The following is a 26,469-nucleotide window of genomic DNA, read 5'->3' as shown; positions in this document are numbered from 1 at the left end:
TCGGTGCATGCTGCTCAGTTTCGTGGCCACTGATTGGCTCAGCCTCAGGCAGCTTTACAATATTGTGGCAGTTTTACAATATTGTATTAAAGGTGACTAAAATGTGTTATTTCATGTCTACGTTTCGAAAAGGTTGTAAAAAAACGTTTTTATGATCTAATTATGAAAGATTTATAATTAATAGTTCCTGTGAGAAGGCGTGGCCAGCGGACCTGCAGCGATCTGCAAAGTCACAAAACTGCTCGCAATCATGACTCTCCTTTGTGGTCAGAGGAACCCGGAGAGAAGAGGTCCTCCACAATTGGCGCCCAACATGGCTGGACCACCCTCTCGTAGAGCTGAGCTATGGCACTCGCTTTTTTTTTTTTTCTCATTTTTTTTCTTTGTCATGAAAAAGGGAGTTTTTTGTGGTTGGTGCACTAATTGTAAGTGTATATTGTGTTTATGTTGATTTAATAAAAAAATAATATATATATATTTTTTTTTAATAAAAATGAATAAAAAAAAATTCTGCGGCCCGGTACCAATCGAGCCACGGCCTGGTACCGGGCCACGGCCCGGTGGTTGGGGACCACTGCTCTAGCCTTTAAATAGACTCCTTTTTTAGACCAGTTGAGCTGCCGTTTCTTTTCTTTTTTTCCTATGTCCCACTCTCCCTTGCGGAGGGGGTCCGGTCCGATGGCCATGGATGAAGTACTGGCTGTCCAGAGTCGGGACCCAGGATGGACCGCTCGTCCAGAGTCGTTACCCAGGATGGACCGCTCGCCTGTGTATCGGCTGTGTTGGATCCGCTATGGACTGGGCTCTCGCGGCTGTGTTGGATCCACTATGGATTGAACTTTCACAGTATCATGTTGGACCCGCTCGACATCCATTGCTTTTGGTCCCCTAGACTGGGGGGGGTGGGGTTGTGCATCCCTTTGAGACACTAATGATTTAGGGCTATATAAATAATCATTGATTGATTGATTGATTGATCTCAATGACATTCACGTGAGTTCGTTAGAGTTCATGTTCTGTCATCGTCCCAAAACATCTGTTTGATTGACAGAATACGAAATCTTGCGCATTCATTGAAGATGTAATGACCTCTTACCATCAATGATTGTGGACATGAGCACTGTGGAAGACTCCTTGCAGGGTGGGTCGTCCTGGGACGGACAGAATCTTTTCCCCCCATGGCCTCGAAAGCTGCCTATAAAGGCGGCAGGTGATTAGATAACCAGACCCAGCTGGGCAATCTACTCACCACGCCCCCCTCCACAGGCATGTTCCCTTCAGGTAGTCGTCTTCATAAACGTCATTGGAGCCAAAACCAAACAAAAAGTTCCAGTATCAATACTTTGCCCGATGCAAATTTGTGATTCTTGGCTGAATATGACTTTCATCCACTATTTCCGTTCTTTAAACTTGTCTTTTCTGTTTAGGTGTTCATGATGGCTCTTGTTGAGCTTTTTCTGTAAATCCCACAGGAGGTTTCTTTCAGTTCGGCAACAGATGGTGACACCAGTTATCGCCCATTTGTCCCTCATTTGTTCTTTGCAGTGAATTTTCTATTTTCAGGTCAAATTGCCTGAAGTTTTCTGTCTTGACACTTTGATGTTTGCCTTGGTCTACAAGTACGCTGGCCTTATACAACCTTCCCATGTTGTTTGTAGACACAGCTGACTGTGAACAATCAACATTTTTTTTGCAACATTGCGTGATGATTTAGCTTTTTGAAGAAGTTTGGTAATCCTCTTTGTGTTAGAGCCGTGATTCATGGCAATCCACCTGGTGCAACAGCGCTCCAAACTTCAAGCCAATGAACAGATTTGATCCGATGCAGGTGTTAGCCTTGAAAATGAAAATGTACAGAATGATCCCACCTATATGTTATATTTTATATTTCTACTATGGTACATTTTTTGCATTATCCTTTGCATCCTTTCCCTTTCCATCCTTTGTAACTGAGCTACTGTGTGGAACAATTTCCCTTGTGGATAGATAAAGTTTGTCTAAGTCTAAGTCTAATACCATGATTTTTTTTTTTACTGTAATTGTTCTAAAGTGAAACTGTTACTGTCATGATCCATGGCCCGGATCATGTTTTTGTTATGTTCTGTTATTTTTGGACTCCTTTAGTTCCTGTTTTGTGCACCTCTGGGTTTGTTTTGGTTTCTATGGGGATTCATTTGGTTCATCTGCCTCTGGTTAGTGGTCGGCACGCTAACCTGCAGTCGACCGCTAATCAGAGATATTTATTCACCTCTCTCGCCAATCTCGTCCTGGCTTCTTTGTTTGCTTCATGCAATAGTTAGGTTTGTAGTTCTTGTCTCCGAGTTTATGCTTCCTGTGCTAAGAGGTAACCTTGGCTTCCCACGTTTTCCTTCTGCTTGTTTTGTGTTTTTTGGGACGTGTTTAATTTTCAAGATTAAATCATGTTCCTACCTGCAAGTCCTGTCCGGAGTCGTCCGTTTGCATCCCGGGGGGAACGAACCTCGCTGTAAGCTGCAACCCAGCCTTAACAGTTACTGACCACCACAACTGATTTTCTTGATTTATTTTGGCGTTTCCAAAAGCCAGAAAGTTGCCATTTTAAATGACTAATTTGGGTCATGGCTGTTTACTTATTTTCTAAACGAACATCTTTCAAGATTGGTGATTCCATTGTTTTTTTCCCAGAGGTTGTATCTTTGCGACTATTCACTGACTTCCAATGACAAGTTCTATAAAACTTAATTCACAAACGTTTCATTAACATTTTATTTGAATAGCATCAATATCAACAACCATGGTTGTTTTTTTAATAGTTTTTTTTCAGTATACCTCAATCAAAGACAAAAGAAAATGTCAATTCATTCACAGGGTCAAGTGTTTTCATCCCCTGAAGAAAAGCCTCAAGTGCAGCCCTGGACCAAACCATTCAATCAGCAGTGAGTGTTCCTCTTCACTATCATCGCTCTTAAATCAAATAACCTACGTTTAAGTTCAAAACAAGCCAGTCATTAAGAATTATATCACAGACATTTGTTATGTTTCTGTGCACACAACTCGAGTGAAAATGCGGACTGGCATAAACATGTGGTAATATGGGAATGTACCATTCAATGGTAATGTCATATATGGAAGATTTCATTCCATTTGCTGATGTATTTCTTCCAAGACACACCACATAGTTTCCATGGTTACCACTTTTGTCTCGCATTGTTTTTTAGCTTTGATCTCCAGTGTGTTCACGGTTCCTCTATCTCTGATGAAAAAGTGTTTTGCGTTTTATTCCTTGTCTTCTTTCTTCACTTTTCCATCGTCCTCCTTTTCTACCGCCCCCTCTTCTTCGTCCTCTACCTCCTCGCCGGTCATTCGTTCCAGCTCGGCGATGCGATGTCTCAGAGCTGTGTCTGTTTTCTCGTGTTTCCCCAGTATCTTATTCAGCTTGGTCTGCATCAGATCCATTGTGCCGTATAATCGGCTGACCTTCTCCTCCAGCTCCTTGGCCTCCGGCTTGATGTTGGCCGGATCCAAGTCGATCAGGCCGTCTTTCATCAAGATCTGTCGGCCCTTATCCTCCAACATGCCCTTAGCGTCTGGGTATTCCAACAGCGACTCCATTAGGTCGTCCTTGGACAGGCAGAAGAGGTCTGAGTATCCGATGCTGCGGATGTTGGCCGTCCGCCTGTTTCCTGCTTTGCTGCCCTTGATATTAAGGATACTGATCTCGCCAAAGTAACTTCCGCTTCCCAGGACCACGAACTGGGTGACGCCGTCATCCGCCACAACCGCCAGATTCCCATCCTTGATGATGTACATCTCGCGACCTATATCACCCTTTTTGCAGATGTAGTCTCCGGGGCTAAAAACCTGAGGCCGGAGCTTCAGCACCAGCTCGATCAGAAGTCCCGCCTCGCAGTCTGCGAAAATACGGACCTTCTTCAGCGTCTCCATGTGAACTTGGATGGCGATCTCGGCTTTCAGCTTGTCTGGGAGGTACCTCAGCACCTCACGTTCGTCCTGAGCCTTGCCATTGTTCCACAGGTAGTCGAACCATGTGATGACGCGCAATTCCAGATCTTTGCTGACCTTTCGAACCTTCAAATGAGAACGTTTCGTGAAATCAGTGATCATGACCGATTGGAACTTTGCAAAAACCAAGACAAGACAAAAAACTATGGATTATATGGTTGACCAGAAAAGAGTTTGGATTACTTTTTCTTTCTCTTTGTGTTACTAATTAGTTTGAAGCATAGGTACCAAAGATTTCTGCTGAATCGGCCAGTTAAAAACTGAATCTATCTTATTTTCCGGACTATAAGCCACTACTTTTTTTCAACGCTTTGTATCCTGCGGTTTTTAAAATGGTGCAGCTAATTCATTGATTTGTCTTTGCTAACGGCCATAAAGTTTTGTTTAAAAAGTTTTCATATTACACCGACAGAAATACCAAAAAGGTGTTTTATTGTCTGTGCTATGGCGCCATCTGTTGGACGAGTTTGCTCACTGCAGGTGCTACATTTTGACAAAGTACTTCCTGTTTTATGTACAAACCCCGTTTCCATATGGGTTGGGAAATTGTGTTAGATGTAAATATAAACGAAATACAATGATTTGCAAATCATTTTTAACCCATATTTAGTTGAATGCACTACAAAGACAACATATTTGATGTTCAAACTCGTGAACTTGCAACATTTTTGCAAATAATAATTAACTTAGAATTTTATGGCTGCAACAAATGCCAAAGTAGTTGGGAAAGAGCATGTTCACCACTGTGTTACATCACCTTTTCTTTTAACAACTCTCAGTAAACATTTGGGAACTGAGGAGACACATTTTTGAAGCTTTTCAGGTGGAATTATTTCCCATTCTTGTTTGATGTACAGCTTAAGTTGTTCAACAGTCCGGGGTCTCTGTTGTCGTATTTTAGGCTTCAACATTTTCAATGGGAGACAGGTCTGGACTACAGGCAGGCCAGTCTAATACCCACACTCTTTTACTATGAAGCCACGCTGTTGTAACACATAGTGGGGCATTGTCTTGCTGAAATATGCAGAGGCGTCTATGATAATGTTGCTTGAATATGTTGCTCGAAAACCTGTATGTACCTTTCAGCATTAATGGTTCATTCACAGATGTGTAAGTTACCCATGCCTTGGGCACTCATACACCCCCATACCATCACAGACGCTGGCTTTTGAACTTTGTGGCTATAACAATCCGGATAGTTATTTTCTTCTTTGTTCCCGAGGACAGAAATGCCCACAGTTTCCAAAAACAATTTGAAATGTGGACTCGTTAGACTACAGAACACTTTTCCAATTTACATCAGTCCATCTCAGATGATCTCGGGCCCAGAGAAGCCGGCTACGTTTCTGGATGTTGTTGATAAATGGCTTTCGCTTTGCATAGTAGAGCTTTAACTTGCACCTACAGATGTAGCAACGAACTGTATTTAGTGACAGTGGTTTTCTGAAGTGCTCCTGAGCCCATTTGGTGATATCCTTCAGAGATTGACGTCGGTTTTTGAAACATCGAAGGTCACGATCCTTCAATGTTGGTATCTGGCCATGCCGCTTACGTGGAGTGATTTCTCCAGATTCTCTGAACCTTTTGAGGATATTATGGACCATAGACGTTGAATTCCCTAAATTTCTTGCAATTGTACTTTGAGAAACGTTGTTCTTAAACTGTTTGACTATTTGCTCACGCAGTTGTGGACAAAGGGGTGTACCTCGCCCCATCCTTTCTTCAAATTTTAAAGTTAATGATTATTTGCGCAAAAAAAAAATAGTTTATCAGTTTGAACATCAAATATGTTGTCTTTGTAGCATATTCAACTGAATATGGGTTGAAAATGATTTGCAAATCATTGTATTCCGTTTATGTTTACATCTAACACAATTTCCCAACTCATATGCAAACGGGGTCTACAGATGCCAAGTCCTAAACCTAACTGAACACCTGTGGGGCATCTCTGTGCTCGTCTACACCAGTTTCATCTGTTTAAGGGGAACATTATCACCAGACCGATGTAAGCGTCAATATACCTTGATGTTGCAGAAAAAAGACCATATGTTTTTTTAACCGATTTCCGAACTCTAAATGGGTGAATTTTGGCGAATTAAACGCCTTTCTATTATTCACTCTCGGAGTGATGGCGTCACAGCGTTACGTCACCTAGGTAGTCAGTCCGCCATTTTCTCAAACACATTACAAACATCGAGTCAAATCAGCTCTGTTATTTTCCGTTTTTTCGACTGTTTTCCGTACCTTGGAGACATCATGCCTCGTCGGTGTGTTGTCGGAGGGTGTAACAACACGATCAGGGACGGAATCAAGTTGACTTACATGGAGTGTGTTTCGATTTGCACGGCATGCTAATCGATGCTAACATGCTATTTAGGCTAACTGTATGTACATTTGTAGCTATATTTGCATCCAGCCTTTCTCTCCACCCACATTTAATGCCAAATAAACACTTACCAATCGACGGATTTTAGTTGCTCCAGTGTCACAAGATGCAAAAGACCCGATCGTTTGGTCTGCACATTTTACGGGCGATGCTAAGGCAGACATGGCACAAAGATGTATGGATATCCTGCAGATGCATTTCCGACGATAAAGTCAACGAAATCACAAAGGTGAGTTTTGTTGATATTATTGACTTATGTGTTAATCAGACATCTTTGGTCACGGCATGACTGCCAGCTAATCGATGCTAACATGCTATTTAGGCTAGCTGTATGTACATGAGTAGCTATATTTGCATCCAGCCTTTCTCTCCACACACATTTAATGCCAAACAAACACTTACCAATCGACAGATTTTAGTTGCTCCAATGTCACGAGATGCGAAATTCCCGATCATTTGGTCTGCACGTTTTACCGGCGATGCTAAGGCAGACATGGCACAGAGATGTATGGATATCCTGCAAATCCATTTCCAACGATAAAGTCAACGAAATCACAAAGGTGAGTTTTGTTGATATTAGTGACTTATGTGCTAATCAGACATCTTTGGTCACGGCATGACTGCCAGCTAATCGATGCTAACATGCTATTTAGGCTAGCTGTATGTACATTTGTAGCTATATTTGCATCCAGCCTTTCTCTCTACCCACATTTAGTGCCAAACAAACACTTACCAATCAACGGATTTTAATTGCTCCAGTCTCACAAGATGCAAACGTCCCGATCGTTTGGTCTGCACATTTTACCAGAGATGCTAAGGCAGACATGGCACAGAGATGTATAGACATCCTGCGACACTCAATCGAAGTCGATCGCCGAATAGCGTCAATAGCTATTCGCTCAATAGCTTCAGTTTCTTCTTCAATTTCGTTTTCGCTATCTGCCTCCACACTCCAACCGTCCGTTTCAATACATGCGTAATCTGTTGAATCGCTTAAACCGCTGAAATCCGAGTCTGAATCCGAGCTAACATCACTATATCTTGCTGTGCTATCCGCCATGTTGGAATCACTAAATGACGTCACAGGAAAATGGACGATGGATTTAAAGATAGCGAAAATCAGGCACTTTAAAGCCTTTTTCCGGGATATTCCATGATGGGTAAAATTTTGAAAAAAACTTCGAAAAATTAAATAAGCCACTGGGAACTGATTTGTATTGGTTTTAACCTTTCTGGAATTGTGATAATGTTCCTCTTTGACCGGGATCTTCAGCTCTCACTGTATCGGTTCGCAGCCGAGTGTTAAGCGACCGGAATGGGAATCAGCACCTCCAAGTCCGAGTCCATGGTTCTCGCCCGGAAAAGGGTGGAATGCCATGTCCGGGTTGGGGTGGAGACCCTGCCCCAAGTGAAGGAGTCCAAGTACCTAGGAGTCTTGTTTACGAGTGGGGGAAGAGTGGATCGTGAGATCGACAGGCGGATCGGTGCGGCGTCTTCAGTAATGCGGACATTGTACCGATCCGTTGTGGTGAAGAAGGAGCTGAGCCGGAAGGCGAAGCTCTCAATTTACCGGTCGATCTACGTTCCCATCCTCACCTATGGTCATGAGCTTTGGGTCATGACCGAAAGGATAAGATCACGGGTACAAGCGGCCGAAATTAGTTTCCTCCGCCGTGTGGCGGGGGTCTCCCTTAGAGATAGGGTGAGAAGCTCTGCCATCCGGGAGGAACTCAAAGTTAAGCCGCTGCTCCTCCACATCGAGAGGAGCCAGATGAGGTGGTTCGGGCATCTGGTCAGGATGTCACCCGAACGCCTCCCTAGGGAGGTGTTTAGGGCACGTCCAACCGGTAGGAGGCCACGGGGAAGACCCAGGACACGTTGGGAAGACTATGTCTCCCGGCTGGCCTGGGAACGCCTCGGGATCCCCCGGGAAGAGCTAGACGAAGTGGCTTGGGAGAGGGAAGTCTGGGTTTCCCTGCCTAGGCTGTTGCCCCCGCGACCCGACCTTGGATAAGCGGAAGAAGATGGATGGATGGTTCCCCTTTAAAAATGAGGGTTCCAGTAAGGAACTCAAGAGGTATTGCTCGATTACCAAAATGTTCAAATTATGAACACAATTTCTACATGACTCACTTGAACTACCAGCTTTTCGACAATAACTGATTTAATCTCGAACAAAACGCTTAGATACTGTTACCTGCATGTACTGCTTAATGTTGTCAATTCGAGACTGGAACTGAGCTTGAGCTGCATTCATGTTGGAGATCATCGTAGCGATATTTCCCACAATGGTGGCAAAGATGAGAACCCCGACCAAGAAGTCCACCACATGGAAGACGAATTCTGAATCGAGGGCCGGTGGTGGCGTTTCTCCAATGGTGGTCAGGGTCAGTGTGGACCAATAGAGGCTGAAGGCATACTTCCTCATGGGTTGGCCGAATGCAGGCTCCTCTGGATCATCCAGCGCCGGATACACCCATTCATCTGCCCCAAAACCAATAGACTTGGAGAAGGAGAAGTAGAAGCAGGCGTTCCAGTGGATGATGATGAGGATGTACATGATCAGGTTGGCGATGCGGAATATGTTGGGGTAGTTTGTTTTGGTTTCCGTCTTTGTGAAGAACTCCATCATGCGGCCGATCCTTAGCAGCTTGTTGATGCGTATCTCCGGGTAGTCCAGACCCAGGAGTAGATACAGGATGTCGGTGGGCAACATGGAGATAACGTCCAGCCGAAACTGGAAGCTGTTCAGGTAGCGGTCGCGGAGCAGCTTTTCATCTTTGACCATCAGGCCTTGCTCGAGGTAACCTGCAGAGTTACAGTGATTTATCGATACAGGCGATATATTTTTTCAGATGGTACTTACACACAAAATCACATCACTCGTTACACCTCCATTACCGGTTTGAAAGAACAAATTGAACAAAACATTTCTGTACATTGGTACCTCAACTTCTTTTGTTGGACGTGCCCTAAACACCTCCCTAGGGAGGCGTTCGGGTGGCATCCTGACCAGATGCCCGAACCACCTCATCTGGCTCCTCTCGATGTGAAGGAGCAGCGGCTTTACTTTGAGTTCCCCCCGGATGGCAGAGCTTCTCACCCTATCTCTAAGGGACCGCTTGTACCCGTAATCTTGTCCTTTCGGTGATGACCCAAAGCTCATGACCATAGGTGAGGATGGGAACGTAGATCGACCGGTAAATTGAGATCTTTGCCTTCCGGCTCAGCTCCTTCTTCACCACAACGGATCGGTACAACGTCCGCATTACTGAAGACGCCGCACCGATCCGCCTGTCGATCTCACGATAGGAGGCCACGGGAAAGACCCAGGACACGTTGGGAAGACTATGTCTCCCGGCTGGCCTGGGAACGCCTCGGGATCCCCCGGGAAGAGCTAGACGAAGTGGCTGGGGAGAGGGAACCTCAACTTATGAGTATTTTGCAGTACGCGTTTTCTCCAAATTATAGCTAGTATTTATCGCAGGGTTGGGCCGTTTGAGCAATGAAAGAGTTGATATGTTGTCACATGTTCCTGTTTCTGCTTTGTCCACACAAGAAACAAACGAGAGTTTTGATAAGACTGTTGACGTTCGCGTCTGAGCCTCACGATTGGACAAGGTGTGTCAGAAAATAACCGGACGACCGAATCAGAGAAAAAAACTAATGAAAACATGTCCTAGTCATGTAGCCAAACGTGTTATGGCTCACGAGCAGTCTGCTTCTCCCTCCTCCGCAGGAGCATCTACATGCTCCGCTGTGAGATCCGCAAGACACGCCCCCGCGCTTGTCGCAGCCGGAAGTGATCAGCAATCAGCGCACCTGGTCCTGATGAGAGGGAACTAAATAAAGGACCAGTGGACCCAAGGATCCTGGTGGGAACAAAGTTAATTTCTAATGTATATACTTGTTCTTATGCTATCTGAACTCACTATGTTCACTGCTCACTGTACATATCCTACTAAGTGAGACCTACACTGTTTCAATGTCCATTTCTCTGATGATTAACTTGTGTAATGACTGTATTATGGGCAGCATGGTGGCAGAGGGGTTAGTGCGTCTGCCTCACAATACGAAGGTCCTGCAGTCCTGGGTTCAATCCCAGGCTCGGGATCTTTCTGTGTGGAGTTTGCATGTTCTCCCCGTGACTGCGTGGGTTCCCTCCGGGTACTCTGGCTTCCTCCTAACTTCCAAAGACATGCACCTGGGGATAGGCCCCTCCCACCTCCAAAGACATGCACCTGGGGATAGGCCCCTCCCACCTCCAAAGACATGCACCTGGGGATAGGCCCCTCCCACCTCCAAAGACATGCACCTGGGGATAGGTTGATTGGCAACACTAAATGGGCCCTAGTGTGTGAATGTTGTCTGTCTATCTGTGTTGGCCCTGGGATGAGGTGGCGACTTGTCCAGGGTGTACACCGCCTTCCGCCCGATTGTAGCTGAGATAGGCACCAGCGCCTCCCGCCATCCCAAAGGGAATAAGCAGTAGAAAATGAATGGATGGATGACTGTATTTGTACCATGAATTGATTAACGTTGAAAAACTTATTGGGGTGTTACCATTTTGTGGTCAATTGTACGGAATGTGTTTCAATCAATCAATCAATCAATCAATCAATCAATCAATCAATCAATCAATCAACTAATCAAAAACCCATATTCAGTTGAATATGCTACAAAGACAACACATTTGATGTTCAAACTGATGAACATGTTTTTTTTGTGCAAATAATCATTAACTTTAGAATTTGATGCCAGTAACGCGTGACAAAGAAGTTGGGAATGGTGGCAATAAATACTGACAAAGTTGAGGAATTCTCATCAAACACTTATTTGGAACATCCCACAGGTGTGCAGGCTAATTGGGAACAAGTAGGTGCCATGATTGGGTATAAAAACAGCTTCCGTAAATTCCAATCCTTGATCACAAACAAGGATTGGAAAACGGTCACCACTTTGTGAACAAATGCGTGAGCAAACTGTCCAACAGTTTAAGAACAACATTTCTCAACGAGCTATTGCAAGAAATTTTGGAATTTCCCCATCTAGGTCCGTGATACCATCAAAAGGTTCAGAGAATCTGGAGAAATCACTGCACGTAAGCGATGATACAACGGACCTTCGTTCCCTCAGGCGGTACTGCATCAAAAAGCGACATCAGTGTGTAAAGGATATCACCACATGGGCTCAGGAATACTTCAGAAAACCACTGTCAGTAACTACAGTTTGTCGCTACGTCTGTAAGTGCAAGTTAAAACTCTACAATGCAAAGCCAAAGCCATTTATCAACGACACCCAGAAACGCCGCTCAGCTAAGATGGACTGATGCAAAGTGGAAAAGTTTTCTCTGGTCGCACGAGTCCACATTTCAAATTATATTTGGAAACTGTGGACGTGGTGTCCTCGGGAACAAAGAAAATAACCATTCGGAATGTTAAAGGCGCAAATTTGAAAAGCCAGCATCTGTGATGGTATGGGGGTGTATTAGTGCCCAAGGCATGGGTAACTTACACATCTGTGAAGGCACCATTAATACTGAAAGGTACATACAGCTTTTGGAGCAACATATGTTGTCATCCAAGCAATGTTATCATGGACGCCCCTGCTTATTTCAGCAAGACAAGTGTTACAACAGCGTGGCTTCATAGTAAAAGAGTGCGGGTACTAGACTAACTTGCCTGTAGTCCAGACCTGTCTCCCATTGAAAATATGTGGCGCATTATGAAGGCTAAAATACCACAACGGAGACCCTGGACTGTTGAACGACTTAAGCTGTACATAAAACAAGAATGTGAAGGAATTCTACTTTCAAAGCTTCAACAATTAGTTTCCTCAGTTCCCAAACGTTGATTGAGTGTTGTTAAAAGAAAATGTGATGTAACACAGTGGTGAACATGCCCTTTGCCAACTACTTTGGCACGTGTTGCAGCCATGAAATTTTAAGTTAATTATTATATTAAAAAAAAAATACTTTTATGAGTTTGAACATCAAATGTGTTGTCTTTGTAGCATATTCAACTGAATATGGGTTGAAAAGGATTTGCAAATCATTGTATTCCGTTTATATTTACATCTAACACAATTTCCCAACTCCTATGGAAACAGGGTTTCTATTTTTAAGCCTCGAGACTTTGTTGCGAGATTATTTTCATGCATTTTGCAAAATTGTTGCCCGTTTTTGCACGTGTGTTTCACCTGTTCTGGTCTTGACGAGCATGTCAGCCAGGTAGATGATGTCGGAGGTGTAGTCCAATAGAACCCAGTAAAGGATGAAGTTATGCTGCAGCTCCTCAAAGCAAGCCCTGTTTGAACACCACCAGAAACAGACATTAATCCTGCAGAATGTTCTTTTATTTGTTTACTCATTTGTGTTACTCCTTATTCCAACTAATTTTGTTTTTTTTTCATCCAATTAAAATTCACTCAGCCCTGTTACCCTAACACACCAAATGTGGACTAGTCTACATACAAGTCACAATACGCACAGGCCAGGAGAAGGCCAAAAATACCATATTTCCTTGAATTGCCGCCGGGGAGCTAATTAATTTAAAACCTCTTCTCACGCTGGCGCTTACCAAAGCCTGCGCTTATAAATTTGAGTGTGATGTAAGGATACCATCATGAAAATCACATTTAATAAAAAAAATGTTATTTTGGTCTTACCTTTACTTATAAATAAAGTCCATGCGCAGCTCCTTCTGATCAAAAGCATCGATAACTTGTTTATAGAAGTCTTCCTGATCTTTCTTCAGTTTTAAAAGTGTCTCTGTCTCGATGGAGATCTTCCTTTATTACCTCCTGCTTCGATTGAAAGTCCAGTTTAGAAAAATGTTTTATTCTAGATATGTAATCCTCCATGTTAAAAGTGCAAGCGAGAGGAAAAAAATAAACGATCGCTGCTCACTCTTGTTGCTTGTTGTCACTTCTGCAGCCGAGTAGTCTCAAGAAGGATCACTAGCGCCCTCTACCAACAGGAGGCGGGAGTCATTTAATGACTCATATTTGACACACGCAGCTACGGTATATTAATGAAACATAGCTGCTTACTGTTTTTTTTAGCATTTTCAATAGCTTGGACCTTAAATCCTACCAAATAGCCCTTAATCTTCTTGCCTTTATGCGATTTCAAATTATTGAAATCAGCCTCCTCCATTTTGAAAATGATGACAGGTGAAATGTCACTTGTGATGTGACGAGTTTGACCCGGTGGAAATTCTAGACATGCGATAATAAAAATTATATTTTGCAAAATGAGTTTGACCCGGCGGTATTTCTAGGCAGGCGCTTACTATATCCCTAGCGGCAATTCAAGGAAATACGGCAATTGATTTTTCAGTGTCTTCAATAACATATCTCCATATCTCCATGTTAAGAAACTCAATTTCGGCTCCGTCATGATGTCTTGTTAATAAACACAGACACGCATTTACAATTACACATTGTAATCCAGAGGAAGATTTTGTCTTGACCTGAGATCTACCAAGCAGAGAGGAAGCAGGACCTGACTCCCCTCCTGGCACCTTTTCTTTGAACTGTTTTGTGACCAAAGGCAGTGGCTGTTTACGACCCCCCTTCCTTTAGAAAAAACAGCTGTTGCCATGTATCCAGGGGAAGTCCACATAAAAGAGGAGGCGTACAATCTTTCGTCAGAGCGTGGTGGGACACTGTCCAAGGGTACAGGTCCACACATATCTCCTCATTGAGCCAAATTTAATTCTGTCTCTGTTTAATTCCTTTCTTCTCATCTTGTTTAATAGTTGTCATCAGTGTTTGAACCTGCCAGTAAGCATACAGCGTAAGTCACCTGGCAATGATCATGGTCCAGTTGTACATGACGGGCAGTGTGATGACGAACAGCCAGTTGTAGTAGAGATTCCCAGCTGGGTTGATGACGAATATTTCTTTGGGCCTGTACGGAAAAAAAGGGGACAATAATTCAAATTTGTATTTATTTTTTTGTCATCCACGGTCTATTCGGGAGTTACTTACTTTTCCACCTCATTTTCATTTGCTTCTTTATCTTTCTTCCTGTGAAAGGAACAATAACAATAATATTATTAATAATAATACTAACAATAATAATAATATTAATAATAATAAAAGTTTGTTTCTTTTCTCACGCCCTAAAAGGAACATGAAAGTGAACAAGCATCAGCGACTTACTCTTCATTGTTATTACTGTTGTTCACGTTCAGCGGGCGAAGAGGGAGGGTCTGAGAGGCCGTCCTGCGCGGCAAAGTGGACTATTAGAAAATAAAAAAACTCCACTTTTGTATCGTGCGAAATCGACTGAAAAGTCTGCTCACATGTCGACTGCGCCGCGTTTTGCACCCGCAGTGGCAGGATGTGGAGGATGCAGTACAAAACAACTTTTTCTTAAGGGTGTCAGAGCTTTTCTTCCGGTCACTCACACACTCCAGGGACCTGTAGAGATGGAACCTCACTTGAAGGTCGTGAGCAAACAAGAAAGGAGGTGCTATGATGCTTTTTTGACTGTTAAGCAGCAGTTAAATGTTGTATACTTTTTTTTATTTCAATCCAGCAGATAACTAGCTTATATATTTAATGATGACATTTAGCTATTTTTTTCACATTTACCTAATTTTTTAATATGTTGCTCATTTTTCTCACTTTTATGTATTTTTTTTTTATATTTAGCTAATTTTTCTCACTTTTACCTATTTTTTTTCATATTTAGCTCATTTTTCTCACATTTACCTAATTTGTTCACATTTAGCTAATTTTTCTCACATTTACCTATTTTTTTCATATTTAGCTAATTTTTCTCACATGTACCTATTTTTTCTTATTTAGCTCATTTTTCTTCAAATTTACCTCATTGTTTCATATTAAGCTAATTTTTCTCATATTTAGCAAATTTTTTTCATATTCAGCTTATTTTTCTCATTTTTCGCATTTAGCTCATTTTCTCCACACAAACATCATTTTTTCATATTTAGCTCATTTTGCTAACATTTACCTAATTTTTTTATATTTAGCTAATTTTTCTCACTTTTACGTATTCTTTTCATATTTAGCTAATTTTTCTTCACATTTACCTCATTGTTTCATATTAAGCTCACTTTTCTTATATTTAGCTCATTTTTTTCATGTTTAGCAAATTTTTCTCACATTTAGCTCATTTTCTTCACACATACCTCATTTTTTCACATTTAGCTCATTTTCTCCAAACAAACCTCATTTTTCATATTTAGCTCATTTTGCTAACATTTACCTAATTTTTTTATATTTAGCAAATTTTTCTCACATTTACCTATTTTTTCTTATATAGCTCATTTTTCTTCACATTCACCTCATTGTTTCATATTAAGCTCACTTTTCTTATATTTAGCTCATTTTTTTTATATTTAGCTCATTTTTCTCACATTTACCTTTTTTCACATTTAGCTCATTTTCTTCACACATACCTAATTTTTTTCATATTTAGCTCATTTTGCTCACATTTACCTATTTTTTTTAATATTTAGCAAATTTTCCACACTTTTACCAATTTTTTAGATGCAGCCCATTTTTCTCACATTTGCATAATTGTTTTCACATTTAACTCATTTTCTTTACATTTACCTATTTTTTATGTTTAGCTATTTTTTCTCACATTTACCTCATTAGTTTCATATCTAGCTCATTTTTCTCACTTTAACCTATTTTTTCACAATTAGCTAATTTTTCTCACACTGACCTAATTTTTTTAATATTTTGCAATTTTTTCTCATATTTACCTAATTTTTCTTCACATTTACCTCATTTTTTTAATATTTAGTCCATTTTTCTCACATTTACCTCATTGTTTCACATTAAGAAAATTTTTCTCACATTTACCAAATTTTTTTATATTTAGCTAATTTTTCTCACATTTACTTATTTTTTTTTTTCATACTTAGCTCAATGTGAGAAATCATATTTACCTATTTTTTCATATTTAGCAAATTTTTCATAAATTTACCTAATCTTTCTTACATCTACCTCATTTTTCATATTTAAATATTTTCTCTCAAATTTACTTCATTTTTTTTATATTTAGCTATTTTTTCTCACATTTACCTCATTTTTTCATATTGAACTCATTTCGCTCACATTTACTTAATTATTTTCAGATTTAGTTAATTTTTCTCACATTTACCTCGTTTTTTCATATTTAGCTCCTTTTTTTCACATTTACCCAATTTTTTCATATTGAGCTCATTTTGCTCACATTTACTTTTTTATTTTCAGATTTAGTTAATTTTTCTAACATTTACCTCCTTTTTTCATATTTAGCTCCTTTTCTTTCACATTTACCATTTTTTTTCATATTTAGCTAATTTTTCTCACATTTACCTCATTTTTTCATATTTACCTCATTTTCTTCACATTTACCACATTTGTTAGCCTTTTTGGGGCTAATTGTGCTACCGTAACTGTAACCCCCCCTACCCCCTCCCCCTCCTGCTAACCCCAGACAGAGACGATTTTTGTTATTTGACTCCAACATTCTGGGTTGCCTACCCCGGCGTTAGTGGAAAAGCGGCAAAGGAGTGAAAGCGACAGAAACGTTGCCATGGGGACTGATTTATTTAGTTTATTCTCATTTTGTTCATTTATATTTTCATTGTATTTGTGCTGAAAATAAAAATAAAGAGTTTTAAAAATATATTTTTAAGGATTGTTTTGCCGATCTCACGATCCACTCTTCCCTCACTCGTGAACAAGACTCCGAGGTACTTGAACTCCTCCACTTGGGGCAGGGTCTCCTCCCCAATCCGGAGATGGCACTCCACCCTTTTCCGGGCGAGAACCATGGACTCGGACTTGGAGGTGCTGATTCTCATTCCGGTCGCTTCACACTCGGCTGCGAACCGATCCAGCGAGAGCTGAAGATCCCGGTCAGATGAAGCCATCAGGACCACATCATCTGCAAAAAGCAGAGACCTAATCCTGCGGTTACGAAACCGGAACCCCTTAACGCCTTGACTGCGCCTAGAAATTCTGTCCATAAAAGAATTATGGACAGATCCGCACCGATCCGACAGGCGGATCGGTGCGGCGTCTTCAGTAATGCGGACGTTGTACCGATCCGTTGTGGTGAAGAAGGAGCTGAGCCGGAAGGCAAAGCTCTCAATTTACCGGTCGGTCTACGTTCCCATCCTCACCTATGGTCATGAGCTTTGGGTCATGACCGAAAGGATAAGATCACAGGTACAAGCGGCCGAAATGAGTTTCCTCCGCCGTGTGGCGGGGCTCTCCCTTAGAGATAGGGTGAGAAGCTCTGCCATCCGGGAGGGACTCAAAGTAAAGCCGCTGCTCCTCCACATCGAGAGGAGCCAGATGAGGTGGTTCGGGCATCTGGTCAGGATGCCACCCGAACGCCTCCCTAGGGAGGTGTTTAGGGCACGTCCAACCGGTAGGAGGCCACGGGGAAGACCCAGGACACGTTGGGAAGACTATGTCTCCCGGCTGGCCTGGGAACGCCTCGGGATCCCCCGGGAAGAGCTAGACGAAGTGGCTGGGGAGAAGGAAGTCTGGGTTTTCCTGCTTAGGCTGTTGCCCCCGCGACCCGACCTCGGATAAGCGGAAGATGATGGATGGATGGATGGATTGTTTTGCGACTCCCCAGCTGGACTCTGCATCCAGTGGCCCCCAGGTAAATTGAGTTTGAGACCCCTGCTCAAATTAGTCAAAATAGTCTAGTTGCTTTTGAAAGGAACTTACCTTCCCTTCCAGCTATCAAGGCCCTCTCCATCTTTTGGCTGCAAGAATCACAGAACTTCAGAAAGATGACAGGTCCTCAGAAGCTGGCAGACATGCATGGCAAGAATTCTGAGAAGATGACAGGTGAATGGTGTCATGTTCTGATAGGGATTAGATGGATTAGTGGCGGCTGAGAGGATAAGGGGTGCGTGAGACAGTCCTCTTTAGGGTCCATGGTCTTCATCCTTGGGACAAGTTGCCTTTTTGTTAAGGGACTCCACATTGGAAGAACACATCCTGTGGCCATGTTGCTTTTCATGCTAAACATATTCATCATCTCCTTTATGGAACGGGAGAGGATTAAATCTGCCAACACGCTGAGTCGGCATTCTCTGCCATATGCAGCTCTGATCCTATTATATGTTGCTGGCCAGAGGAGGCGGAGCTTCACTTAATGTCCTCCATTAAATACTTGAGGACTCGCATGGTGCATTTTAACGACTCCAATTGCTCACGTTTATTAATAAGACACAACATGTAAATTCTTCATAGTTAAGGCAATGGACGATGGGACTTTGTCCCACTTCGGAGCCTTGGGAGTTTTGATGGCAGTTGAGTCGGTCAGCTTTTTCCAAGCTCCTCAGATTTTGCGTGAAGTCCAAGCTTTCAGGAGCAATCCTGACCAGCGTGGTAGTCTAACGGTCAAAAGACTGAGGGTTCAAATCTCCATTTTGGCTTCTCTGTATGGAGTTTGCATGTCCACCCCGTTGGTGCTCTGGCTTGTTCTGTCATTCCAAAACTGTGCATGTTGGGTTCATTGGAAACTGTAAATCAAGGGTCTCAAACTCATGTTAAAAGATAAAAATCAGCAGGCTATAGAGAGTTTTCTATTGGGGCTCCAGTACTCTGGAATGCCCTCCCGGTAACAGTTAGAGATGCTACCTCAGTAGAAGCATTTAAGTCTCACCTTAAAACTCATTTGTATACTCTGGCCTTTAAATATACCCCCCTTTTAGACCAGTTGCTCCACCCCCCTCTCCCTCGTGGAGGGAGGGGTGCGGGGGGGTGCACAGGTTTTGTGGCCATGGATGAAGTGCTGGCTGTCCAGAGTCGGGACCCGGGGTGGACCGCAATCCTCTGCATCGGTTGGGGACATCTCTGCGCTGCTGACCTGTCTCTGCTCGGGATGGTCTCCTCCTGGCCCCACTATGGACTAGACTCTCACTATTATGTTAGATCCACTATGGACTGGACTCTCACTATTATGTTGGATCCACTATGGACTGGACTCTCACTATTATATTAGATCCACTATGGACTGGACTCTCACTATTATGTTAGATCCACTATGGACTGGACTCTCACTATTATGTTAGATCCACTATGGACTGGACTCTCACTATTATGCTAGATCCACTATGGACTGGACTCTCACACTATTATGTTAGATCCACTATGGACTGAACTCTCACTATTATGTTAGATCCACTATGGACTGGACTCTCACTATTATGTTAAATCCACTATGGACTGGACTCTCACTATTATGTTAGATCCACTATGGACTGGACTCTCACTATTATGTTAAATCCACTATGGACTGGACTCTCACTATTATGTTAGATCCACTATTGACTGGACTTTCATACTATTATGTTCAATCCACTGTGGACTAGACTCTCAAGATTCAAGATTGTTTATTGTCGTAAGCACAGTTAAACAGTTTGCCATACGATGAAAATCTTACTTCGCTAGTCCACCCTTCATCAAGTCACACGGTACTTAGCTAAATAAAAAAAATAAAAATTAAAGTGTATAACAAGGCACAGGAAGTAACATTATTGCACATTATGATTGACAGTCAACAGTATAAATATGGGGGTGACCTTGGGTCACAGCAGCAGTTAAAGTGTCTTTAGTGATCAAAGGTGAAAGGTGTCTACAGGGATGTTCACAGTTCGGGGGTGGTCAAGGTAGCTGTCTTTTGTTGAAAAAGACACAGTAAAAATGGGGGGAAGCTATCATTCACAAGTTAGCATTCACAAGCCTGATGGCCTGTGGGTAGAAAGTGTTAGTCAGTCTCGTAGTCCTGGATTTCAGGCTCCTGTCTGGTCTGCCTGATGGTAGGAGGCTGAAGAGACTGTGTACTGTCCTTGAGGATGTTGTGTGCTCTCCTGGTGGTCCTGGTAGGGTACATGTCCTGTAGTGAGGGGAAGGCTGCTCCTGATATGTACTGAGCAGTTTTAATCACTCGCTGGAGTGCCTTAGCAGTGCAGTTTCCATACCAGACCGTGGTTGAGCTGGTAAGGACACTCTCAACCGTACTTCTTAGAAGTTGCTGAGAATTTTGGGTGGCATGCCACATTTCTCAGCCTTCTTAGGAAGTACAGTCGCTGCTGGGCTTTCTTTATTGTTTGTTGGGTGTTGTGATCCCAGGTGAGGTCCTCGCTTATGTCGGTCCCGATGAATTTAAAGGTTTTCACACTATTATGTTGGATCCACTATGGACTGGACTCTCACTATTATGTTGGATCCACTATGGACTGGACTTTCACACTATCATGTTAGATCCACTTGGACTGGACTTTCACAATATTATGTTGGATCCACTAGGACTGGACTCTCACACTATTATGTTAGATCCACTGTGGACTGGACTCTCACACTATTATGTTAGATCCACTAAGGAGTGGACTGTCACACTATTATGTTAGATCCACTATGGACTGGACTCTCACGATTATGTTAGAGCCACTATGGACTGGACTCTCACTATTATGTTGAATCCACTTTGGACTGGACTCTCACAATATTATCTTAGATCCACTATGGACTGGACTTTCACAATATAATGTTAGATCCAATATGGACTGGACTCTCCCTATTATTTTAGATCCACAATGGACTGGACTTTCACACTATTATGTTAGATCCACTATGGACTGGACTTTCACGATATTATGTTAGATCCACTATGGACTGGACTCTCACACTATTATGTTAGATCCACTATGGACTGGACTTTAACGATATTATGTTAGATCCACTATGGACTGGACTCTCACACTATTATGTTGGATCCACTATTGACTGGACTTTTGCTATTATGTTAGATCCACTATGGACTGGACTCTCCCACTGTTGTGTTAGAATCACTATGGACTGGACTCTCAGTATTATGTCAGATCCACTATGGACTGAAAGTTCACTATTATGTTAGATCCACTATGGACTGGACTTTCACTACTATGTTAAATCCACTATGGACTGGACTCTCACTATTATTTTAGATCCACTATGGACTGGACTTTCACAATATTATGTTAGATCCACTATGGACTGGATTTTCACAATATTATGATAGATCCACTATGGACTGGACTCTCACTATTATGTTAGATCCACTATGGACTGGACTCTCACTATTATGTTAGATCCACTATAGACTGGATTATCACTATTATGTTATATCCACTATGGACTGGACTCTCACTTTTATGTTAGATCCACTATGGACTGGAGTCTCACAATATTACGACGTCCATTACACGACTGGTGTTTTTCATTGTCCTGATGTTGGATCTGAGCCGAGGATGTCGTTGTGGCTTGTGCAGCCCTTTGAGACACTTTGAGACACATTGATTGATTGATTGATTTTGTGGCCCTCGCCTTACCATTTTAGTTCAGTGTAACCCGTAGGGACGTGCAAATCGATACTGAAATATCGATACCGCCGATACCAGAGCTTAATGCTCTAATATCAATTTTCAAATCAAAATGTCAATACTTTAGATTCCGGTGGTAACCCACAAGTTCTTCCGAGAACTTGCGAATCAGATCCACGGGGTCCAGTCTTCTCGGCGCGGTCGGTCTTACTGAGCTGCTCCACCGACGCGGCTCTACTCGGCTGGATGGCGAGCCAATTTGCCTAGTTCTAAGTATGAGGGACTCGGGTGAGAAGCCTCTCTCATAAGGCCGAGTCAAACCCCAAACTACGCTGTTCTTAATAGCTTTGAGGGCCGGGAATGAAATGAAAAGCCCTTCAGGACAAATGTGTAAGTGGCTAATCACCGGCTGTGTCTCGCCGTCAGCACATGACCCTCAGCACCATGGACAGCGGCGGTGACTTTTGTTCCTGCAGGCGGCGCTGGCTGGCTATACCTCCCTCCACATATCGGTTGGGAAAAATGACCAAATCAACGTCAGAACCCAACATTGAATGGACGTCGTCAAAAAGCATGTTGTTTCAACGTCATGTTTGAAACTTGTTTTCCTTGAGGGCCAATTTGCGGTTTTGGCTGCTGTCAGAGCCGTGTTTAGGAGTGAATAATAGATCATATGCATCTGATTATTGAATATATATTTTATGGACACTGTAAAAAAAATATGTATATTTTACAGTAAAAACTGGCTGATTGGTCACCCAAGGTGTATTGTAAAATATCCAGTGTTTTTTACAACCCTGTAATGTTTGTCTGATGTAGAATGGGATTGTGCTGAAAATGTTAATTTCCCCACAGGGATTAATAAAATATGTATGTGTGACAGGTCTCCAGCCGTCATCATGTGGGTCGCAGTGACGATCGATGCACGACGCATGGTATCAGGTTTGACTCGTATTTATTATTTCATCAATGAGTTTTCTTGCCAGTCGGTCGCGCCAATTTTTAGCGTGGCGTTTTTTCCTGCTCGTCGCGTCGCACCTTTCGGTGGCCGGTGGCTGCGTCTTTCGCGGGGGCTCGTCTCGATCTGGGTCTGTCTCGTCGTCTTCGTGGTCTGTTGTTTGCCGTGGCTTCCTCTCCTACTTCTGCCCCGATTGTTCCTCCTTCTCCCCATTTATGCTGCAGGAGAAGATGCAGGGATTGAGAGCAGGTGTGTAATCTACGCACCTGACTCACATGGCTGCAGTGTGGCTCCAGGCGTGCCCCGCCTCGCCACTCTGCTGCATGCTCCGCCTACTGGCCGCCATCTTGGGCAGGACCACTGTTTATCCTAGCCTGCTGTCGGCTCGTTGGCTCCGTCCCTCCACAGTCTAATCCTGATTCTGATATTACGGTAAATGGAAAAACAGTACCATTGTATTTTTTACGGGGAAAAAAAAACGGGAACGTTTTCGGCAGAATTTTACTGTGAAATTTACGGTGGTTTCTACAACATATTACCATTTTTCAAATTGAATAAATGGTTTGGATGAAAACAAAACCACTGTTTTAGGGATAAAATTCAAGCAACAGAGCTGCCTTTTTCCCCCTGTAAATTCCTGTAGTTTTAATGTTTTTTGTTGTTGTTTTTTTGTTGTTGTATTGTCTTACTGTACATGGGGGAAAAAAACAGTACCATTTTATGGTAAAAAACTCAGTCAGCGGAATTTAACCATAAAATGTATTAATTTTACAGTCTACAATTTTATCAAGGAGAAATATATACATGCGTGCATATATATATATATATATATAAATCCAATTAAAAATATATGTTTTTACGTGCGTCTGCCTCACAATACGAAGTTCCTGCAGTCCTGGGTTCAAATCCAGGCTCGGGATCTTTCTGTGTGGAGTTTGCATGTTCTCCCCGTGAACGCGTGGGTTCCCTCCGGGTACTCCGGCTTCCTCCTATTTCCAAAGACATGCACCTGGGGATAGGTTGATTGGCAACACTAAATTGGCCCTAGTGTGTGAATGTGAGTGTGAATGTTGTCTGTCTATCTGTGTTGGCCCTGCGATGAGGTGGCGACTTGTCTAGGGTGTACCCCGCTTTCCGCCCGATTGTAGCTGAGATAGGCGCGAATAAGCGGTAGAAAATGGATGGATGGATGGATGTTTTTACATGAGCAAAAAAAAATATTTACAATATAATTTAAATACCCGCAGCTCAGTCACCAGAATTTTATAGTAAAAGCAGTGTTTTTTTACAGCATATAAAAAAACATCTAAATTGTTTGCAATAGGGCTTCACGGTGGCAGAGGGGTAAGTGCGTCTGCCTCACAATACGAAGTTCCTGCAGTCCTGGGTTCAAATCCAGGCTCGGGATCTTTCTGTGTGGAGTTTGCATGTTCTCCCCATGAACGCGTGGGTTCTCTCCGGGTACTCCGGCTTCCTCCCACTTCCAAAGACATGCACCTGGGGATAGGTTGATTGGCAACACTAAATTGGCCCTAGTGTGTGAATGTGAGTGTGAATGTTGTCTGTCTATCTGTGTTGGCCCTGCGATGAGGTGGCGACTTGTCCAGGGTGTACCCCGCCTTCCCCTCGATTGTAGCTGAGATTGGCGCCAGCGCCCCCCGCGACCCCAAAAGGGAATAAGCGGTAGAAAATGGATGGATGGATGGATGGTTTGCAATACAAACAACACAACTGTTTATAGCGATAAAATTCAAGCAACAGAGCTTTTTTTTGTTTGATTTTTTTAACATAAATTATTGTAATTTTAATGTTTTTGTTTGTTTGTTTTTTTATGTTGTAGTGTTGATTTTACAGTAAAAAATAACTAAATGTATCGTGAATTTTATAGTCTACGATTTATTTTGAAAGCATAAATCAAGCAGATATTTACGTATAGTATTTATTTTTATTTTAAGATTTTGGAATACATGATATTTTATTTACATTTTGATAATATTGAATTTTTAAATACATGCAATTACATGTAGTACATGATTTTTAATGTCAAAAGGGAAAGAACAAATATATTTTGTAGGAAAAGATAATGCATTTTATTAACATATATTATTAAAATAATGAGGCGGGCCAGATTTGGCCCCTGGACCTTGAGTTTGACACCGGTGGTCTAAAGTATATCAGAATAAGCATAACAGACTGTAGGAGTCACACACTTGCGGTCCCACTGATACATACGCCATATGCCAGGTGTGCAGAGTCGACAAAGGTTTTAATGGTGGTTTTTCCACAAGCTCTTCAGACAAGAAACTTTCTTTCCGGACTTTGCGGTCTCCCCAAAACTCCTCCAGCACTCGGCCGCTCACTCTTAAAGACAACAGGTGATTAGACTAACACATACCACCTGTGAAATCTAATCACCTGCCAGCTGTGTCTCGCCGTCAACACATGCACCGCCCCTATCCGATGGTGCGCTGAAAAAAGTCAGTGTTAAAAAAGTCAGTCGTATATCATATCAACTAAGCAAAATGATCTGCCAATTGAAAAAAGAAAATTTGGCTCATCAAGACTTTCTAAAACAAATACAATTAGCTAACCTCAATGAGCCCCAAAATACCTTAAAAAAAGTATATTCTCATTAATAAACTGTACGTATTTAGGGAACGATGTCCCAAAGGGACAGAGGACCCTATTGAATTTCTAGCGTTCTATTGTTATTCTTTATTCTTTTATATTATACCGCCACCTCTTTGAGCTGTAATTTGACCCCCTTAACATGCTTCAAAACTCACCAAATTGGACACACACATTAGGACTGGCAAAATTTGCGATCAAATCAGAAATAACAAACCCCGAAACCCAAAATTCAGCTCTAGCGCCCCCTAGGAGGAAAACACGGACAAAACTGCCTCTAACTCCCAGTAGGAATGTCGTAGACACATAAAACAAACACCTAAATGTAGGGCTCATTTAGACCTATATTTCATACACTGACAACCCCCAGCTAAAATAAACAGGAAGTTTGCAATTCCCCCTCCAAAACAAAAGTTGTGTAAAAACATTCACCTTTTTTCAAACATTATTGAACCCTTCTAATTAAAAGTTGATGAAAGAGTTTTGATCACTGCTCCGGTTTGGATTTTATGAGCCTTCAAAGAACCGCTCCTCTGCTGCTGGTGCGCTGCTGCCGTCTCAAGATGGCCGCACCCTGCTTAGACAAAACTCTCTCTAACTCCCAGTAGGAATGTCAGAGACACATGAAACAAAAACTTCAATGTAGGTCTCACTCAGACCTATATTTCATACACTAACAACCCCCAGCTAAAATCAACAGGGCATTCCCCCTTCAATACAAAAGATGGCTATAAATACTCGGTCCTGTCCATCGCTGCTTGCAGCTTTATCTGTTATTGTTTCATTGACAATAAACCAGCAAAGTCCAATTGGCTGTCATCTGTTTTAATTATGAAACACAATTGTGTCAGAGTTATGATTTTTTTTTTCATGCTTGAAATAAGAAATTATATACTATTAAAAAAAAATTGTTTTATACTCGTGAGTGTTGATGACACAGCTTGGCAAAAGTTGATTTTCTAGTTCCGAGCATGTTTTGGTCAATATAGGTAATCACATCTCAGCGATATGAGATCATTCAGGACCGAAACACTTAAAACAAGTAAAACACTCTAACATAATATCTGCTTAGTGAGAAGAATTGTCTTACAAGATAGAAAATAAGCAAATTTCACCCTTATTCGAGATTTTTAGTGTTA

General features: G+C 42.2%; 1 protein-coding gene across 1 annotated transcript; it reads right to left on the bottom strand.

The window, feature by feature from the left end:
- Nucleotides 1-490: 490 nt before the first annotated feature.
- On the bottom strand, nt 491-18,427 carry cnga1a (cyclic nucleotide gated channel subunit alpha 1a). Its single transcript, XM_061880686.1, has 8 exons — nt 18,101-18,427; nt 14,698-14,815; nt 14,555-14,617; nt 14,381-14,419; nt 14,196-14,300; nt 12,587-12,693; nt 8,586-9,196; nt 491-4,068 (listed from the first exon to the last, which is right to left on the bottom strand). Coding segments are annotated over exons 2-8 (1,740 nt in total). The 5' UTR covers nt 14,700-14,815; nt 18,101-18,427; the 3' UTR covers nt 491-3,255.
- Between the last annotated feature and the right edge of the window lie 8,042 nt (nt 18,428-26,469).

The sequence above is a fragment of the Nerophis ophidion genome, linkage group LG20, assembly GCF_033978795.1.
Source record: "Nerophis ophidion isolate RoL-2023_Sa linkage group LG20, RoL_Noph_v1.0, whole genome shotgun sequence".
Classification (NCBI taxonomy): domain Eukaryota; kingdom Metazoa; phylum Chordata; class Actinopteri; order Syngnathiformes; family Syngnathidae; genus Nerophis; species Nerophis ophidion.
The sequence above is the reverse complement of the archived record's forward strand: the minus strand, read 5'-3'. Positions and strand labels throughout refer to the sequence as shown.

Excerpts from the sequence above, each read along its gene's own strand:
- cnga1a (XM_061880686.1), bottom strand. Across the intron at positions 14,420-14,554 it reads AACAGTAATAACAATGAAGA|GAAGAAAGATAAAGAAGCAA; the intron begins GTAAGTCGCTGA and ends TTCCTTTCACAG. Across the intron at positions 4,069-8,585 it reads ACATTAAGCAGTACATGCAG|GTTCGAAAGGTCAGCAAAGA; the intron begins GTAACAGTATCT and ends TCTCATTTGAAG.